Source organism: Aspergillus ibericus, assembly GCF_003184845.1.
Source record: "Aspergillus ibericus CBS 121593 unplaced genomic scaffold BO80scaffold_82, whole genome shotgun sequence".
In the NCBI taxonomy this organism is placed as follows: domain Eukaryota; kingdom Fungi; phylum Ascomycota; class Eurotiomycetes; order Eurotiales; family Aspergillaceae; genus Aspergillus; species Aspergillus ibericus.
Window position 1 is genome coordinate 37188 of NW_020292180.1, and position 13712 is coordinate 50899.

General features: G+C 50.3%; 7 protein-coding genes across 7 annotated transcripts; 3 read left to right on the top strand and 4 right to left on the bottom strand.

Annotated features, from left to right (window-relative positions):
- Positions 1–13: 13 nt before the first annotated feature.
- Positions 14–1072, bottom strand: BO80DRAFT_430082 (NEDD8 family protein RUB1). Its single transcript, XM_025720628.1, has 4 exons — positions 749–1072; positions 606–660; positions 333–415; positions 14–259 (listed from the first exon to the last, which is right to left on the bottom strand). The coding sequence occupies exons 1-4, from the start codon at positions 757–759 to the stop codon at positions 172–174; spliced, it is 237 nt and encodes a 78-aa protein (XP_025569517.1). The 5' UTR covers positions 760–1072; the 3' UTR covers positions 14–171.
- Positions 1073–1311: 239 nt separating this feature from the next.
- Positions 1312–2395, top strand: BO80DRAFT_450441 (uncharacterized protein; the record flags this gene model as incomplete). Its single annotated transcript, XM_025721816.1, has 3 exons — positions 1312–1377; positions 1436–1691; positions 1764–2395. The coding sequence occupies 3 exons, from the start codon at positions 1312–1314 to the stop codon at positions 2393–2395; spliced, it is 954 nt and encodes a 317-aa protein (XP_025569518.1).
- A 461-nt stretch (positions 2396–2856) lies between these two features.
- On the top strand, positions 2857–3578 carry BO80DRAFT_439607 (60S ribosomal protein eL42; the record flags this gene model as incomplete). The annotated part of the gene is made up of 4 exons (XM_025721086.1): positions 2857–2859; positions 3135–3227; positions 3294–3478; positions 3539–3578. The coding sequence occupies 4 exons, from the start codon at positions 2857–2859 to the stop codon at positions 3576–3578; spliced, it is 321 nt and encodes a 106-aa protein (XP_025569519.1).
- Positions 3579–4096: 518 nt separating this feature from the next.
- On the bottom strand, positions 4097–5164 carry BO80DRAFT_430084 (alpha/beta fold hydrolase). The gene has a single exon (XM_025720629.1). It carries the CDS (start codon positions 5064–5066, stop codon positions 4206–4208), a length of 861 nt encoding a protein of 286 aa, XP_025569520.1. The 5' UTR covers positions 5067–5164; the 3' UTR covers positions 4097–4205.
- A 1798-nt stretch (positions 5165–6962) lies between these two features.
- On the top strand, positions 6963–9733 carry hxt8 (putative MFS monosaccharide transporter (Hxt8)). Its single transcript, XM_025724541.1, has 12 exons — positions 6963–7488; positions 7550–7577; positions 7627–7688; positions 7736–7926; positions 7992–8420; positions 8478–8529; positions 8586–8595; positions 8648–8777; positions 8832–8971; positions 9041–9154; positions 9252–9357; positions 9411–9733. Exons 1-12 carry the CDS (start codon positions 7345–7347, stop codon positions 9547–9549), a joined length of 1545 nt encoding a protein of 514 aa, XP_025569521.1. The 5' UTR covers positions 6963–7344; the 3' UTR covers positions 9550–9733.
- Positions 9734–10098: 365 nt separating this feature from the next.
- Positions 10099–12484, bottom strand: BO80DRAFT_277637 (Zn(II)2Cys6 transcription factor). The gene is made up of 3 exons (XM_025714894.1): positions 11747–12484; positions 10495–11666; positions 10099–10422 (listed from the first exon to the last, which is right to left on the bottom strand). The coding sequence occupies exons 1-3, from the start codon at positions 12371–12373 to the stop codon at positions 10209–10211; spliced, it is 2013 nt and encodes a 670-aa protein (XP_025569522.1). The 5' UTR covers positions 12374–12484; the 3' UTR covers positions 10099–10208.
- Positions 12485–12999: 515 nt separating this feature from the next.
- On the bottom strand, positions 13000–13646 carry BO80DRAFT_277736 (uncharacterized protein). The gene is made up of 2 exons (XM_025714896.1): positions 13616–13646; positions 13000–13555 (listed from the first exon to the last, which is right to left on the bottom strand). Exon 2 carries the CDS (start codon positions 13478–13480, stop codon positions 13106–13108), a length of 375 nt encoding a protein of 124 aa, XP_025569523.1. The 5' UTR covers positions 13481–13555; positions 13616–13646; the 3' UTR covers positions 13000–13105.
- Between the last annotated feature and the right edge of the window lie 66 nt (positions 13647–13712).

Sequence of the window (13712 nt, forward strand, 5' to 3'; positions counted from 1 at the left end):
ACGTGAGATCCTCTTTCCAAAAAAGAAAACTGTCATTACTGCGTTGGGAGTAGCTCATTAAACCCCGTCCCCATTGAAAAGCGCCATGCACATAACAACGCTACGAAGCGTTCAAACTGCCGGCCTGAAAGATAATACAGATCTCTCTCACCATCTCTCTTCCACACCCGATCACAGGCATCCACCACGAAGAGCAAGCACCAAGTGTAGCGTGGCACCTCCTTCCAGGTTATACTCTGAAGCGGTCTTATCGTCGGCCCTGTTTACATTCCGCTGCGTTAGCATACCCCATGTCTATAACCTTAACTGTGTTCTGCGAACGGGACACGTACATCTGCTTTCCACCGAAAATCAACCGCTGCTGGACAGGCGGAATGCCCTCCTTCTCTTCAACGCGCTCCTTTATCCGAGACACCTAAGTATTGTCAGCGATGCGAAAACGAGATACCTTCAGTAGATCCCCCATCCGATAAGAAGTGATGAGCCCAGCCCCAGCCCAGCCCAGCTCGCAACCAACCAACCAGATAAGCTAGCTACCTAGCTACCTAGCTGAGCCGCACCAGCACACCCATCACACCCAACAAGAATCCACGAGATAAATGTACCTTGTAATCCGGCTCGATATCCAACTCGATCTCCTTTCCAGTCAAGGTACGGACTCTAAATTTGGTAAAAAAGGAGACGCGGGTTAGCTGGTGTTCGCGGCACGGTATCTGCGTCATTGCGTGATCGGTGACACGAAACTCACTTGATCAACATGGTGGGAAGATAACGACTGTTGTAGTGGTTTGATTACCGGTGGAGTGGGAGATTAGAATAAGGTGCAAGGAAGAGACGCGACGCTCTAATATGGGCAAGGGAAGTCGTGAGGAGCAACAATGTAGGTCGGTAAGGGAATGACGGCGGTGGATGTTGACTGGACTGGTGACGGAAAGCTTCGGCGGGGTTTTTGGTGGGGCATCAAAATAACGGAGGCCCGGCGATAGTCAGGAAGGGGTTACTGAGCCCCGGACTGGGTCTTTGGGGGATGTTTTGTTGGTTTGGGGGGGTTACGGTGTGGTTTAGGATTAATTATATAGTATATGTGTTCTTATTTCCTTTTGTTAGTGTCTCTAATAGGCACAGAATGGGATTACATTGATGGTTTGTTGCCGGGTTACGTTCAGGCGGGCTTCGGCTTGTGCTTGTGCCCCTCAGGCAGATGAGATATATATAGCACCGGCCCTTGGCATTCTGGTACTATCAACAACACTCCAAATATCGTTCTAGATTCCTGCTACAAAAGACTGAACTATATTTTGACCAAATAAAATGGAAAAGAGCATCCAAGAGCCTAACCCCTTTGACCATCTGATCATAGAATGTCAAGATGACCCTGTATAATCCCAAGTTCCAACCGCTTCTCCAAGAACAACCCTTACTCATCTAAGCACAGAAACAAATCCAAGCGCGATATGAGACTCATCGATCCAACCGCAATGCGCAATTCGGGGATAAACTCCTCAGCATGGACTTCAAAGGATGGCAGATCGACGAAATTCTGAGGAAGTTGCATACACATGCTGGAGCTGACGGCAAAACATCACCGTTCGTCGATCCGCGGCATAATCTGACTCTCTACGCTCGACCACCGCAGCATATCCGGGATTTGGTGGCTGAGATCCAGCAGGATGTTCGCGAGGTGGCTTCAAGTTAGTAATATCATGTCCCTGGTGGGATCTTTCTTTGTTTGCTGATCATTTTACTGGGTTTGGTATTGTTAGGCGTTTGGTTTACGCCCCCAGAACAACTGCACATGACCACACTGGAGATTGCTAGCTGTCGACCCGAGCCGGAAATTGAAGGGTTGGTCTCTCATCTCCAGGACCATGGCGTTGTACCGGAGCTGGTGGATTTTCTATTCCACCATCGGACGCGCCTGGTTAAGCCCATGGTCAGCTACGATGCAACGGCGATGGCGCTGTCTTTTGTCCCTGCTGCCGGAGAGGAGACGACCACTGCCCACAACATAGAAAACGACGGATATACATATCACCATTTGCGTCGTGATGTCTCTAGTATTGTCACAGCGACAGGGTTACAAACGAGGCCAAGGTACATCGCCCTCTCAGCACATATTACGATCGCGCGTTTCATCACCCAGGACGGGTTTGTGCTAGAGAACCCCAATCACGCGGGAGGAGAGACGGTGGACCATGCGCGAGTGGCTGCACTGGTAGAAAGGGTGGAGAAGATTAATGAGAAGCTCCGGCAGAAGTACTGGTTTCGTGAAGACGGGGTCATCTCCAGGAAGGGGGAGTGGCTAGTCGGGGAAGAAAGAGGGCTGGAATTCTGTAAAGGCACATCATTTTATGGCGGAGGAGACGCCGTCCTTGTCGGCAAAGGGTTCCACTAAGGGACCCCGAACATTAGCACTGATACTGCGTCATTCACGAGCGAGAATAGATCGCGGTAGGTATGGGGATGAGAAGTGTCGCTGCCTGAGGCATTAGGTAATGCGGCCTGGGTCTTGGCGGATGGCACACAAACGCGGTTAGGCCGCGCCCTAAGCGAACGAAATCCCACAACACACGGCCAGCCCGACTCGATCCTCCCGACAAGAGACTATCAACGACCACCAAGTTCGCGATCCGGCCAAATCAGTCAAAATGGTAAGGACACTGTTCTGATCGTTAACCAGTCTTGTTTCCGTGTTCCTGGGCGTCGGAGAAGTGTTTTCGATAAATCGGTAGATTGCGGAGTGGGACGACCTACGGCACTTTTTGACGACAAACCGAGTTGGAAAACGGCACTCACGAAGCGCAACGATTCAAGCTACAAACGAATATTTTCGACCCCCAAAAGAATCACACAAAAATGGTTAGAATCGATGGAGATCTCGACGTGGGGAGTTTCCCCGCGAATATTGTGGGATGAAGCGAATGAAGTTGTTGCGTGCGACCGGAACGATGAATCGAAATATCCTACCAGAGCGACCAAGTCATTGCCAGACCCAATCTGTCCTACTCACTTTTCGATCCGTGATGCCGTGCCCATCGTGAATCACAACCTTCGACGACGAGGAACTCGGGAACAAGCTGCGGGCGTTATACCATTCCACAGCAGCAGTGGCTGATCAATCTTCTCGCATTCAGGTCAACGTTCCGAAAACCCGCCGGACGTACTGCAAGTCCAAGGAGTGCCACAAGCACACCCAGCACAAGGTCACCCAGTACAAGGCTGGAAAGGTGAACACTGCCCAAGCATCCGAGTCCATCGCACGCGACCAATGCTGATGCAATCATGATCTATAGGCCTCTCTGTTCGCCCAGGGTAAGCGTCGTTACGACCGGAAGCAGAGCGGTTATGGTGGTCAGACCAAGCCCGTCTTCCACAAGAAGGCCAAGACCACCAAGAAGATCGTTCTTCGTCTTGAGTGCACTGCTTGCAAGACCAAGAAGCAGCTCTCCCTGAAGCGCTGCAAGCACTTCGAGCTTGGGTACGTTTGGTCGTCTGTCCCGCGACTGAGAATACTGATGCTAACCATGACGCTCAACAGTGGTGACAAGAAGACCAAGGGTGCTGCTCTTGTCTTCTAGATTTGCGGTTTCCTTGTTCGGCTCTGGGTTTCATGCATTGCACAGACCGCTCTGCGGCGGCGGCTATGACATCGGCAATGGAAGATGGAATAGGGTCTCATATTCAAAAAAAGAAAGAATATATGACTCCTAGTTGATGAGTCTCTTGACGAACTATGTGCTGCTTAATGCTGTAGAATGTAGCCGACCTCGCATGAAGTTATACCATCGTAGTAAAAGTTTCTATATCTTATCTGACATTGGTTCTTTACACGGCCATACTAACCTGAATTCCGGACCGACCTACTCCATACTAAGACATGGACCGGGCCACATCAAGAAACCCAGTTTAGAATAACCATTTGGTCATAGTTACTATTTAACTTAATGATCACAACATACAATCACCTCTTGACATCTATTCACATTTCATGGAGCGGATCGAAATCAGTTAACATATTTACCATGTTGCTCTTCTTGCATGGCTCCCCATCTTTATCTAAAGTGCGCTATGACTTTCATCGCCAGCACTATTGGATCTCTGCTCGCCGCCATGAAACGTCCTTGAGATAACCTCTACTCCGTACATAACCAATCTATAATTTTTGACTGTCTAGAGCAACTGATAAAAGGTACGTCCAAGAAATCTCACTTCGAATCAATCCCCTCCAAAAACTCCAACAACCTCCGCGCAACAGCAGGCGGCTGCTCCTCGGGCAAAAAATGTCCACACTCCTCAATGGCTCCCCCGGACACATTCCTCGCAAAGTTCCGAACCAACTGAACCATCCCCGAACCCACAGAACTCGCACCCCCCAAAGCCAGCACCGGAATATCAAGCGGCGTCTTCGCAAACTCCAAATTCTGTTTCGAGCTCGTTTCAAAGGCCCGATAATACTCGAATCCACGACTCATGGCCCCGGGTCTCGAATAGGCCTGGATATACCGTTCGAAGTGGTCTTCGCGTAAACCGTCCTTGTGCACTGTCTTTAGATTGAAGAACCAGGTGAGTAGTTCTCGCTCACGACCGGTGACGAGAATCTCAGGTAATTCGGGGAGCGCGTTGAAGGAGAATTGCCACAGACGGAGGTTGGTCTGGTTGGATAAGGGGAATTGGAACGGGGGGAGGAAGCCCGGTACGGAGGCGTCGAGGATACTGAGGGATTTGATTCGGGATTGGAATTGAGCGGCCCAGGGATAGGCAATCCAGCCGCCTACGTCGTGGCCGATGAGATGGTATGGTTGCTCTTGTAGGAGGTCGTGGATGGCTTCGGCCATCACGTTGCTCACGTTTGCGGTGTCATAGCCGTTGACGGGAGCGGGCGATTCACCTAAGCCTGGGGGGTCGAGGGCGAAGAATTGATAATGTTTGGAGAGGGGTTCGAAAATATCGCTGAATGCTTCGGCCGTTTGGGGCCAGCCGGGGATGAGAACCACCGGGGGTCCTTGGCCGCCAACTATGGCTCGGACGCCGTGGAGGAGACGGGTGATTTGCCATGTAGGTGTCATGGTGTTGATGTTGATGGGTCAAGTGTGGGGATTTGGAAGAGAGGGTAATTGTAGGTACTGTAGTCGCATGCATCTTAAGGTATACTGGCGGATTTATATCACATTGTAGTGAGTCATAGAGCAAGTGATGAATCTGGACAAGGGGTTAACTAGTAGGGTCCTAGCTGTGAAGGCGTCAGAAATTAGTGCGATGGGGTCAGAGAATTCCTGATATTTGATGAACTTTCCACTGATATTTAGACCACTATGGAGTCAATCCTTCCCAATCTCTCAGGACCTTTAGGGATTATTTGCATCAAAGGATGTAGGGTATTAGGGACAATTCAAGCTTCCTTCTAGAACTCAGGTTTGCCTAGATGCCAGATGTAATAATGTATTTAAGCTTCATTAGACATCAGAATAAGACTTGAAATGTCATGTCAAACCTCTTGACTCTTATCAATCCACTTCTCTGGTAGCGGTCTGTTCCTGTTTTATTGCTTTCTGACTGCCCAGGCCGCTCTTAAATGCCCTTCTAGGATTTCTAATTACCAAAGTCATGCAGATCTCTATAAGCTTCCTATTCAGGGCCCGTGGCCCCCGTAGCCACGTAACCCCGTATCCATCACACTGACCCCTTCGGAGCTGTATCTCCGGGGCTACTTCAGGTCATATATGTACCCACACGAAGCACACTGAATTCAATCTTGATCGCCTAACTTCCATGGGCGCTCTGGATGGCCACTGGGAAACAGGCGAATGTAAATATGATGTTGGATATTATTCAAAGGTAACAAGGTGACAGGGATAACAGTAATGCGTTCCTATACTATGTCTTGGCCTTAAGAGTAGAGAAACATGGAGATACTGCACTATCTCTGAAAAGCCTTGGCACTAGTCGATATTCTATCCCATACATGTTATGCCTAATTCACACGGCTTAGGAACAAGCGACCAAGAGAAAGCCGAGCCCAGTTCATAACACGGAAAACCATCTACAAGGAACAAATCTTCTTCTCCAACCAGTCGAGCAAGCCGACCAAATTGATGAAAAAGGGTTCGCGTCGATCGGAGGTAGTGTAAGCCCGATGACACTGTGTGGCAAGACATGCGCAAGCACAGAGGTCCTGCCACGAGGTACAAAAATAAGATTAATCAATGTTGTGTTCCTTAGAACACTTTCAGAGATTAAACTGAAAAGAACAGATACTACACTTGATCTAAGCCAAAAGGCAAAGAGAGCTGGAAAAGAAAAGAAAAAAATTCTAAAGATGCGCGGGCGCGGTGGGATTTTATAGCTGGCCGGGAGGGTTGCTTGGCGCTAGGGGGTTAGTGTCGATTTAGCGAGCGGCTAGTCCGACTTAGGAAGCGAAGCGAGGTGGATGTTTTTGGTTAGTGCATGGCTGGCTGGGTGCTATGGGTCTCTCCTGTATACATCCGAGGTGTTGATACATCGTCCCTTGCTCAGCCGGTTGCCTCGGGGTTCTGGTGGTTTGGCCTTTGGGGTCTGTCTCTTCAATCTCCTTGTTCATGTATGCACGGGAGCATTGGGCAAATAGAAGTCCAGGGTGAGCCTACTTCTCTGACTGCAGGTGGCTCACCAGTACGTCATCTTGCTTATGTACTAGTATTTAGAAGATCTCCCAGCTGGCCAGCTCGATACTAGCAGGTAAAGAGCTGTATATTATTTTTAAGTTAATGGAACAGAGGTCTAGTCTCTAAATTCCGAGAGCTCGAGTTGTCAGCATCGGAGATTAGGCAGAATATCACCTTGTTCCAGGTGCCATATTCCCTGTCCCCTGGACAGATGAAGCAGGGATGTGGCCAATGGCGGGAGGTCACGAGGAGGCTATTGGATGACCCCCCGAAGTGATCATCCTCTGCACCCCGCTTCTAGTCTTTCCCCAGACCGAGTCTCTGTGGCTCGGGCTCTTTCTACACGATCTCCGACAAGAGTCTGCTGGTATCTGCGGCAAATTGTGCCAGTACCAGTATGAACAACTTACATTTTTCATCCTTTTGAGTAGAGAAATATGCGGGCGGAGGCCTGCTTGGAGAGTTCCGTATAGCTCCTCCGGATACACTTCAAGCCGGAGCTCTTGGTTTGCGGGGTAATTGAGTATTTCCCCCAGTGCTTGGAGTTTCCACCCCGCAGAATACGGAGCTTCCATTATGTGGCCCGCTTCCCAGGCCTTCTTGGTCCATGGCCCTTTGATCGGCCATACTCCGAGTGGCTGCACGGTTGCGCACCCTCGGCTGAGCGGTCATTTACATTCCCGGCTTGACGTATGACAGCTATATGTTGTTACGGCGCCTTTCGCTTGTAAAGCTGCTAATCAAATGTGCTCTAAATCTCTTCCATCTGTGCCGTTCGCATGTCAAGATGGCTGTTTGGTACGCCTATGGAGTCGCGATTTTCTCTGCAATCGGAACCTTTCTATTTGTGAGTTACCCTTTATTCCCATACATTCGCCTGAAGCCACTCCTGATGAGATAATATGCAGGGATTCGATACGGGAATTGCGACAACAAGTAAGGACAGCAAAGGGATATTCCGCCACTGTTAGGCTGACTCTGCTAGCCATCGCCCATCAAAGCTGGATAGATTACATGAATAACCCATCCAATGGCCTCACAGGTGCTGTATGTGGGAGCTACCAGCATACTGGACTTTTTCTAAGATGACTTAGGTTGTTTCCGTTTACATTGCTGGAGAAGCAGTCGGCGCGCTCACCCAGACTGCCGTGGGGGATAAACTTGGACGTCTTCGATTCATGGAGCTGCTGTGTGTGATTGTCACAATTGGAACAATCATCCAGACAGCAGCAGTCAATATCGGGATGTTTCTTGCTGGCCGTGCGTTAGCTGGATATGCAGTTGGGTGAGTGCTGTTTGCTCTAACCCGGGGGAGGACTCTTTAACGCAGGACTAACTATCTCGCTCCAGAGGATTAGTTGCTACAGTTCCCATCTACCTAAGTGAAATATCGGATCCTCGCTATCGCGGTTTAATCGGTGGCATCTCAGGTTGCGGTATCGCCTTCGGAACAATGGCTTCAAATTGGGTCGGGTATTCCTGCAGCTTCGCTCCCTACGGGCCAGTACAATGGAGACTACCCCTTGGGTTACAAATTCCCTGGGGTGTCGTGATGTTTTGCGGGCTCATCACCTTCATGCCCGACTCCCCCCGCCATTTGATCCGGAAAGGAAACATTGAGCAGGCTCGAGCAGAATTCAAGAGAATCCGCCGGGATCTACACGCAGATGAACTCCAGCAGGAGTTTGCCGCGATGGTTGCGCAGATTCAGTATGAGAAAGAGCGAGAGATAACTTCGTATAAGGATATCTTTCGGCTGTTTAGACGCCGTGCATTGGTGTAAGTTGCTCTCGTCCCTAGTCTACGCCAAAGCACACCTCTGATACTCTTGAACAGATCGATTGCTGTACAAACCATGACAAGTTTGACTGGTGTGAATGTGATACAAGTAAGTGATGCTCACCATTCATGTTGAAAATTGGAACAATGCCTAACATCGTCCAGTACTATCAAAGTCAGTGTCCCCAATTCCTTCTCTATGCTTCCCTGCATGCTCATAACGATAGCAACACTATACAAATCCCTCGGCATAGACTCGCACACCATCCTAGCACTAGCTGCCGTATACGGCTCCGTCGCCTTCATCTTCAACTGCCTCACCACCAAATACCTAACCGACCAATGGGGTCGTCGGAAGTACACTATCCTCCCGACAAGTCCAAAAGAAGAATACCCACTAACCAAGCACAGAATGCTCCTTTCTGGCCTAGCCGGAATCATCATCATCGAGATCTATGCTGCCGTCATGCAACGCGAGTTTCAAAACACCAATAACCGAGTCGGCAAAGGCTTCGCCATTTTGGGAATATACCTCTTTGTCGTAGCATACTGCAAGTTACCCTTGTCCATCACTCAGGAACGATATTCCACAGAGCAAAGCTAACGGTCTCACACCACAGACGGAATGCTCAACAGCACAACCTGGCTCTACGGCGCCGAAGTCCTCCCCATAGCCATCCGAAGCAAAGTAATGGGTCTAGCGGCAGCATCGCACTTTATCGTCAACGTCGCCAGTTAGTTCATACCTCCCCAACCCCCCACCCACCCCACACGACAGACTTTACACTCGAAAAATCAACATCGCAACTCCCTAACACTAAACTCTTCCAGTCACCGAAGCCGGGCCCAGCGCATTTGCCAACATCGGCGAGAACTACTACTACGTCTTCGTCGCATGCACCGTTTTCTTCCTCACCATTGCCTATTTCTACTTCCCGTAAGTGACTACCTAATCCCGACTATGTGAGCGAAACGCTCATCAATATCTAGTGAAACGAAGCAGCGGACCCTCGAGGAAATCGCTGCCTCCTTCGGCGATAAAGTAATCGTGGCTGGAGAGCGAGGTGATAGTGAGGATCCGGATGCGAAGTGTGATTCTCAGCGTGTTGAGGTGGTGTATCAAGAGTGAGTGGTAAGCAGGGCGATTATTTCCATTGTGATGAGTGCTTGTGAGAGTGCGAACAGGTTATTAGTCGGATTGATCGTGGCTCAAATATGCCATGCTTGCTAGACAAATGGGATATCATTGAGGATATATGACATTAGTGGGTTGACTGATGTCAAACTAACGACATCTACGAACCCGTTGAAAGTAATTACAGATCATTACAAGTGAATTTGCTTAGTTATTAAAGTTCGTCACTCATGTCGTTGTGCATTCATAGAAGCAGACTCTTCGAAGTTCGCTTGGCTGGTGTCGATACGGCGACTGCGAACCCAGGAAGGATCAAGGTCGCTGTATAATGCTGTCAAACACCATTTGCGGACATGGTTATGGTGAGTTGTCCTCGCTGTATAATGGTCGATGGAACCCTTATCACTCTTCTTCTCTCCTCGAGAGATAGTCATCAAGTGGACAGAGCGGTGGAGCTATATCCTTCGGAGCGGGCGTAATACTATCGACGCTAGTGTCCCTTTTGACAGCACACAATGGCTCCCTAGGCTTAAGCGAGGACCAAGTCTCATGCTGTGTAAAAAGATTACTCCAGCAACAGGCAAACTGAAAAGCAACAGATCTCGTGTCACTCTCAGCAGTTATGTAGTCGCATGTCGGTTTCGTTTTAGTCGCTATCCTTGTTCGGAGAGAAACTTCCAACCATCCCATGGGACGGAAGTCGGACTGACCCAGTTCTGGGGTTGGAGCTGAGCAAAAAGTGGCTCTGTGATGTACTCCGATGCCATGGGCGGCAAGCCCTGCGCGTACTCGGCCGAGGGGCTTACGATGCCAGTGTTCGGGTCGACGGCCAAGACTGCTTGGTGGCCTCTAGCGCAAGCCAGATCGCTACAGGTTGCGGTCGGTTAGTTCATGTCCGGGATAAGAAGGGTACGGGGTCCGGCCGGCCAATGGACTTACATGATTTGACGGAGGACGGGGACAGCTTTGCTGCAGAAATTGCTGCGATTTGACGAGGCAGCAAAAACATCCAACGACTTCCAGAGCGTTTCTTTGATCTCGACGTACTCGAACTGGCTCTCCGGGTACATCAGGGTCACGGATAAGACCACAGCCGCGTGGAAGGCATGGAAGCTTCCCAGGCCACTGTTGTACCATTTGTACGAGGCAAACTGAGGCGATTCATGGAGCGCTTGATATATCGAGAGCGATGCCTTGGCGGAGGCGACGCATTTAGTTCTCGAAGCGTATGTTTCCGGAGTAAAATCACCCTGGAGATAGCAGCAAAGACTCGGTCGGAGTAGCAGTAAGAGTAGCTGGTGAATATAGCTGTACAGAATGTTTACATTGGCCACATGATGTATCGGCAAAGGCTCCAGATTTGTGTGAATCTGGTATCGCTTATCGCACATGTCATGGACGGACAAAATCTGCGCTTCGAGCTGCGAGAGGCTGAACTTGGGATAGAAGCTGAAAAGAGTTCTGCAGATCATAGAGAAGATCTTGTCAAGACGAAATTCAAGCAGAAGATACGTCATTTGAGTCGGCCCTGTGGATTGTTCGGAAGAAAGAGACCCCGTAAGCAGATCCACGTCGTTGATCTCCAGAGGAAGCCTTACGCTTTGGGAGACTACCTGGTGGTCGAACTGCCCAACTACCGTATTCTGGACAACATAGAGTATTGTCACTCCGGTCCAAGCACGCCTGCGCTCCTCCCGCTCGATGGGCCCAAGCGGGAATCGATCTGGATCAACATGACAGCCCATCGCTATCGCGACGTGGTGTGTGAAGCCCAATAGGGTCCATGTCGGCAGCCCCCGGTGAATCCGTGCATAGTTTATAAGGACAAGGGATTGAAGAGAGTTAATGGAGTGGCGCGAAAGGACGTCGTCTGCTGCCAGACAACGCAGTGAGGCGGATCGATACCGTGAGGATAGAATCTTGATGTTACGGGTGACGGTTTTTTCACGGCCTAGGTCGGAGAGTAAGGGCTCGTCGTCCTCAAGCGCTGTGACGGCAATTGCCAGAATGGCAAATAGCAGCGCAATCCATGCCGTTGTCACGCTACTCGGATCATGGCAAAATTGCTGGTACTCGGCCTCGAATGTCAGGTCGTGAAGAATATGAAACAACTGGCCTTCTGATTAGCTCGGTTATCCGAGGGAAGCACTCATATGAGGCCTGAGGAAATCAGGCCAAGGGTCCGACATACCGGTGAAAAGACTCGGAAGTAAACATCTTTCAAAGCATCACAATACCGACGAGGTGGGAGGATGGCAAGTAGCTCATCCCTGGAGACACAGTTCTTAGCCAACGGGATTTGCAGGTCATCGCTCTCATCCGGTATTTCGCTGTCCACACTTGGCAAAGAATAGGTGCCTGTAACGGTAGGGCTCAATTGGCTAGTTGCTAGGGGCAGATAGCGAACGTATCCGGAAGCGAACGTTTGGAGAGTGCCAACGTTATTAAGCAACGGGATTCTCACATCCCTAGAGCCCGGGTCAATGGCACTATCATTCTCAAGGAGGCTGCCTGTCGCACTCGGGGAGTTTTGCGGGGATAGGGAGGCGCTTGACCGCGATTGTGTTTGTCTTTGGAGTAGCTCCTCGAGATTGCGGATCCGTGCAAGCAACTCGTTCTGCCCTGCCGTCTCTACCGTCAAGGCTTGATCGGATGACAGTCTAGGTTGACCCAGGTATATGCAGTCCTCCGCGCCCAATCCGCGGCGAACACAGGTCTGGCATGGACGTCCATCACGAGAGCACCGTATCTTTCTAGTTCGACATGCTTGGCAACTGATGGGTAGTCTCTTGCTGGCCGAGCGATTCGATGTAGTCATGGTGATTGGAACCGCTGCGTTGAGAAGCAATGAGGGCTGAATTGGGTTTGGAAGCCCAGACAATCCCCACTAAGTGGATAAGATTGGCAGGACCGGTGAGAAGGCAACGGAGAATGGCTGTGACCTAGCCACAGTAGGTCAAACTCGAGAAGCTGGCTCGGTACGACTGGAATGTATAAGGGGATTGCAGGTGCCGAAGCTTTCGAGGGTACCAGACTGTCTTTTAAACCGAACAACGCCTACTGCAGATCTGCAAATAGGAAAACATTGGAGTACACAGAAGAACAGGGACATTATGTCGGAGGCATTGTGTCAGACCGGGCCCGTTCGCAGGTATTTTTCTTTTCTTTTTCACTTTTTTTGTTTTGCCCTGTCCCTTTCTTTTTTTTTTTTTTTTTTTTTTTTTTTTTTTTTTTCACTTTTCTCATTCCAGAGGCTAGAAAAGGGGCCTAGCGACTGCGGAGTATTTTTGTGTCAGAATGGCCTCGTAGCATCTGAGATCTTATTCCGATTCGGTTAGGGTGCATTCTGCAATTAATTTGCATCTGCGTCTCTCTTTCCTTTGGCCAGGCCTGCATGGGAGGAGGTCCGGGGGAAAATTGACGCATGGAAGCCTTCCAGAACCATACCGGATGCGAGCCAAGCCTCCAGTAATTGGAGCTTACGGGGTTCCCTGTGCCACTCTGGGCTCGACGGAAAGGGGAGGAAGTAGTGTTAGGGGCCTAGGGCGAACTAGCAGTCGATTCGCGATGGATCTAAGATTGCAATGACGTTCCCCGGTACTCGGGTCTGCGGTGTAGATAGTGGGTCTCCCATCGCAGGCTGAGTCTTTCTGCTAGGTAGCAGGTAGATAGCAATTGCTTCGTGAACCATGGCCCGTCCAATCTCGCATCTGGTAGCAAAGCGGCCGAGGCCAATGAAGACAGCCAATGTCACCGCCACCCAAAGCACGGAAAGCGGACTCCATCCGTGGGCTGATATCGTCCTCCACGTACGCCGTCCCAAAGCTCCAGTTGCGCCGCTTCCTCCTCGAAGCACCTTGTTTGCTGCAGCCCTGGGTTGCACTCTAACTATTTTCTGGCGGACGGTGGGCCTCTCCTCACGCATCCTATCTTAAACTCGCAACCATAGACGATCATCCTGTACGCACTGACGGCAGCACAGCTGGTAAGGAACCCTTGCCTGGAACCCCCCACGGCCATTAGCTGGTCTAGTCTGTCTATCGAATCCGGACAGGCTCACGGGCAAATTGAACGGGATGAGTCTGAGGTAGCACCGCGTATCAGACCTCATGGGGCTGTATGGACCACAGGTACTAGACGCTAGGGGTCAAAGCGCA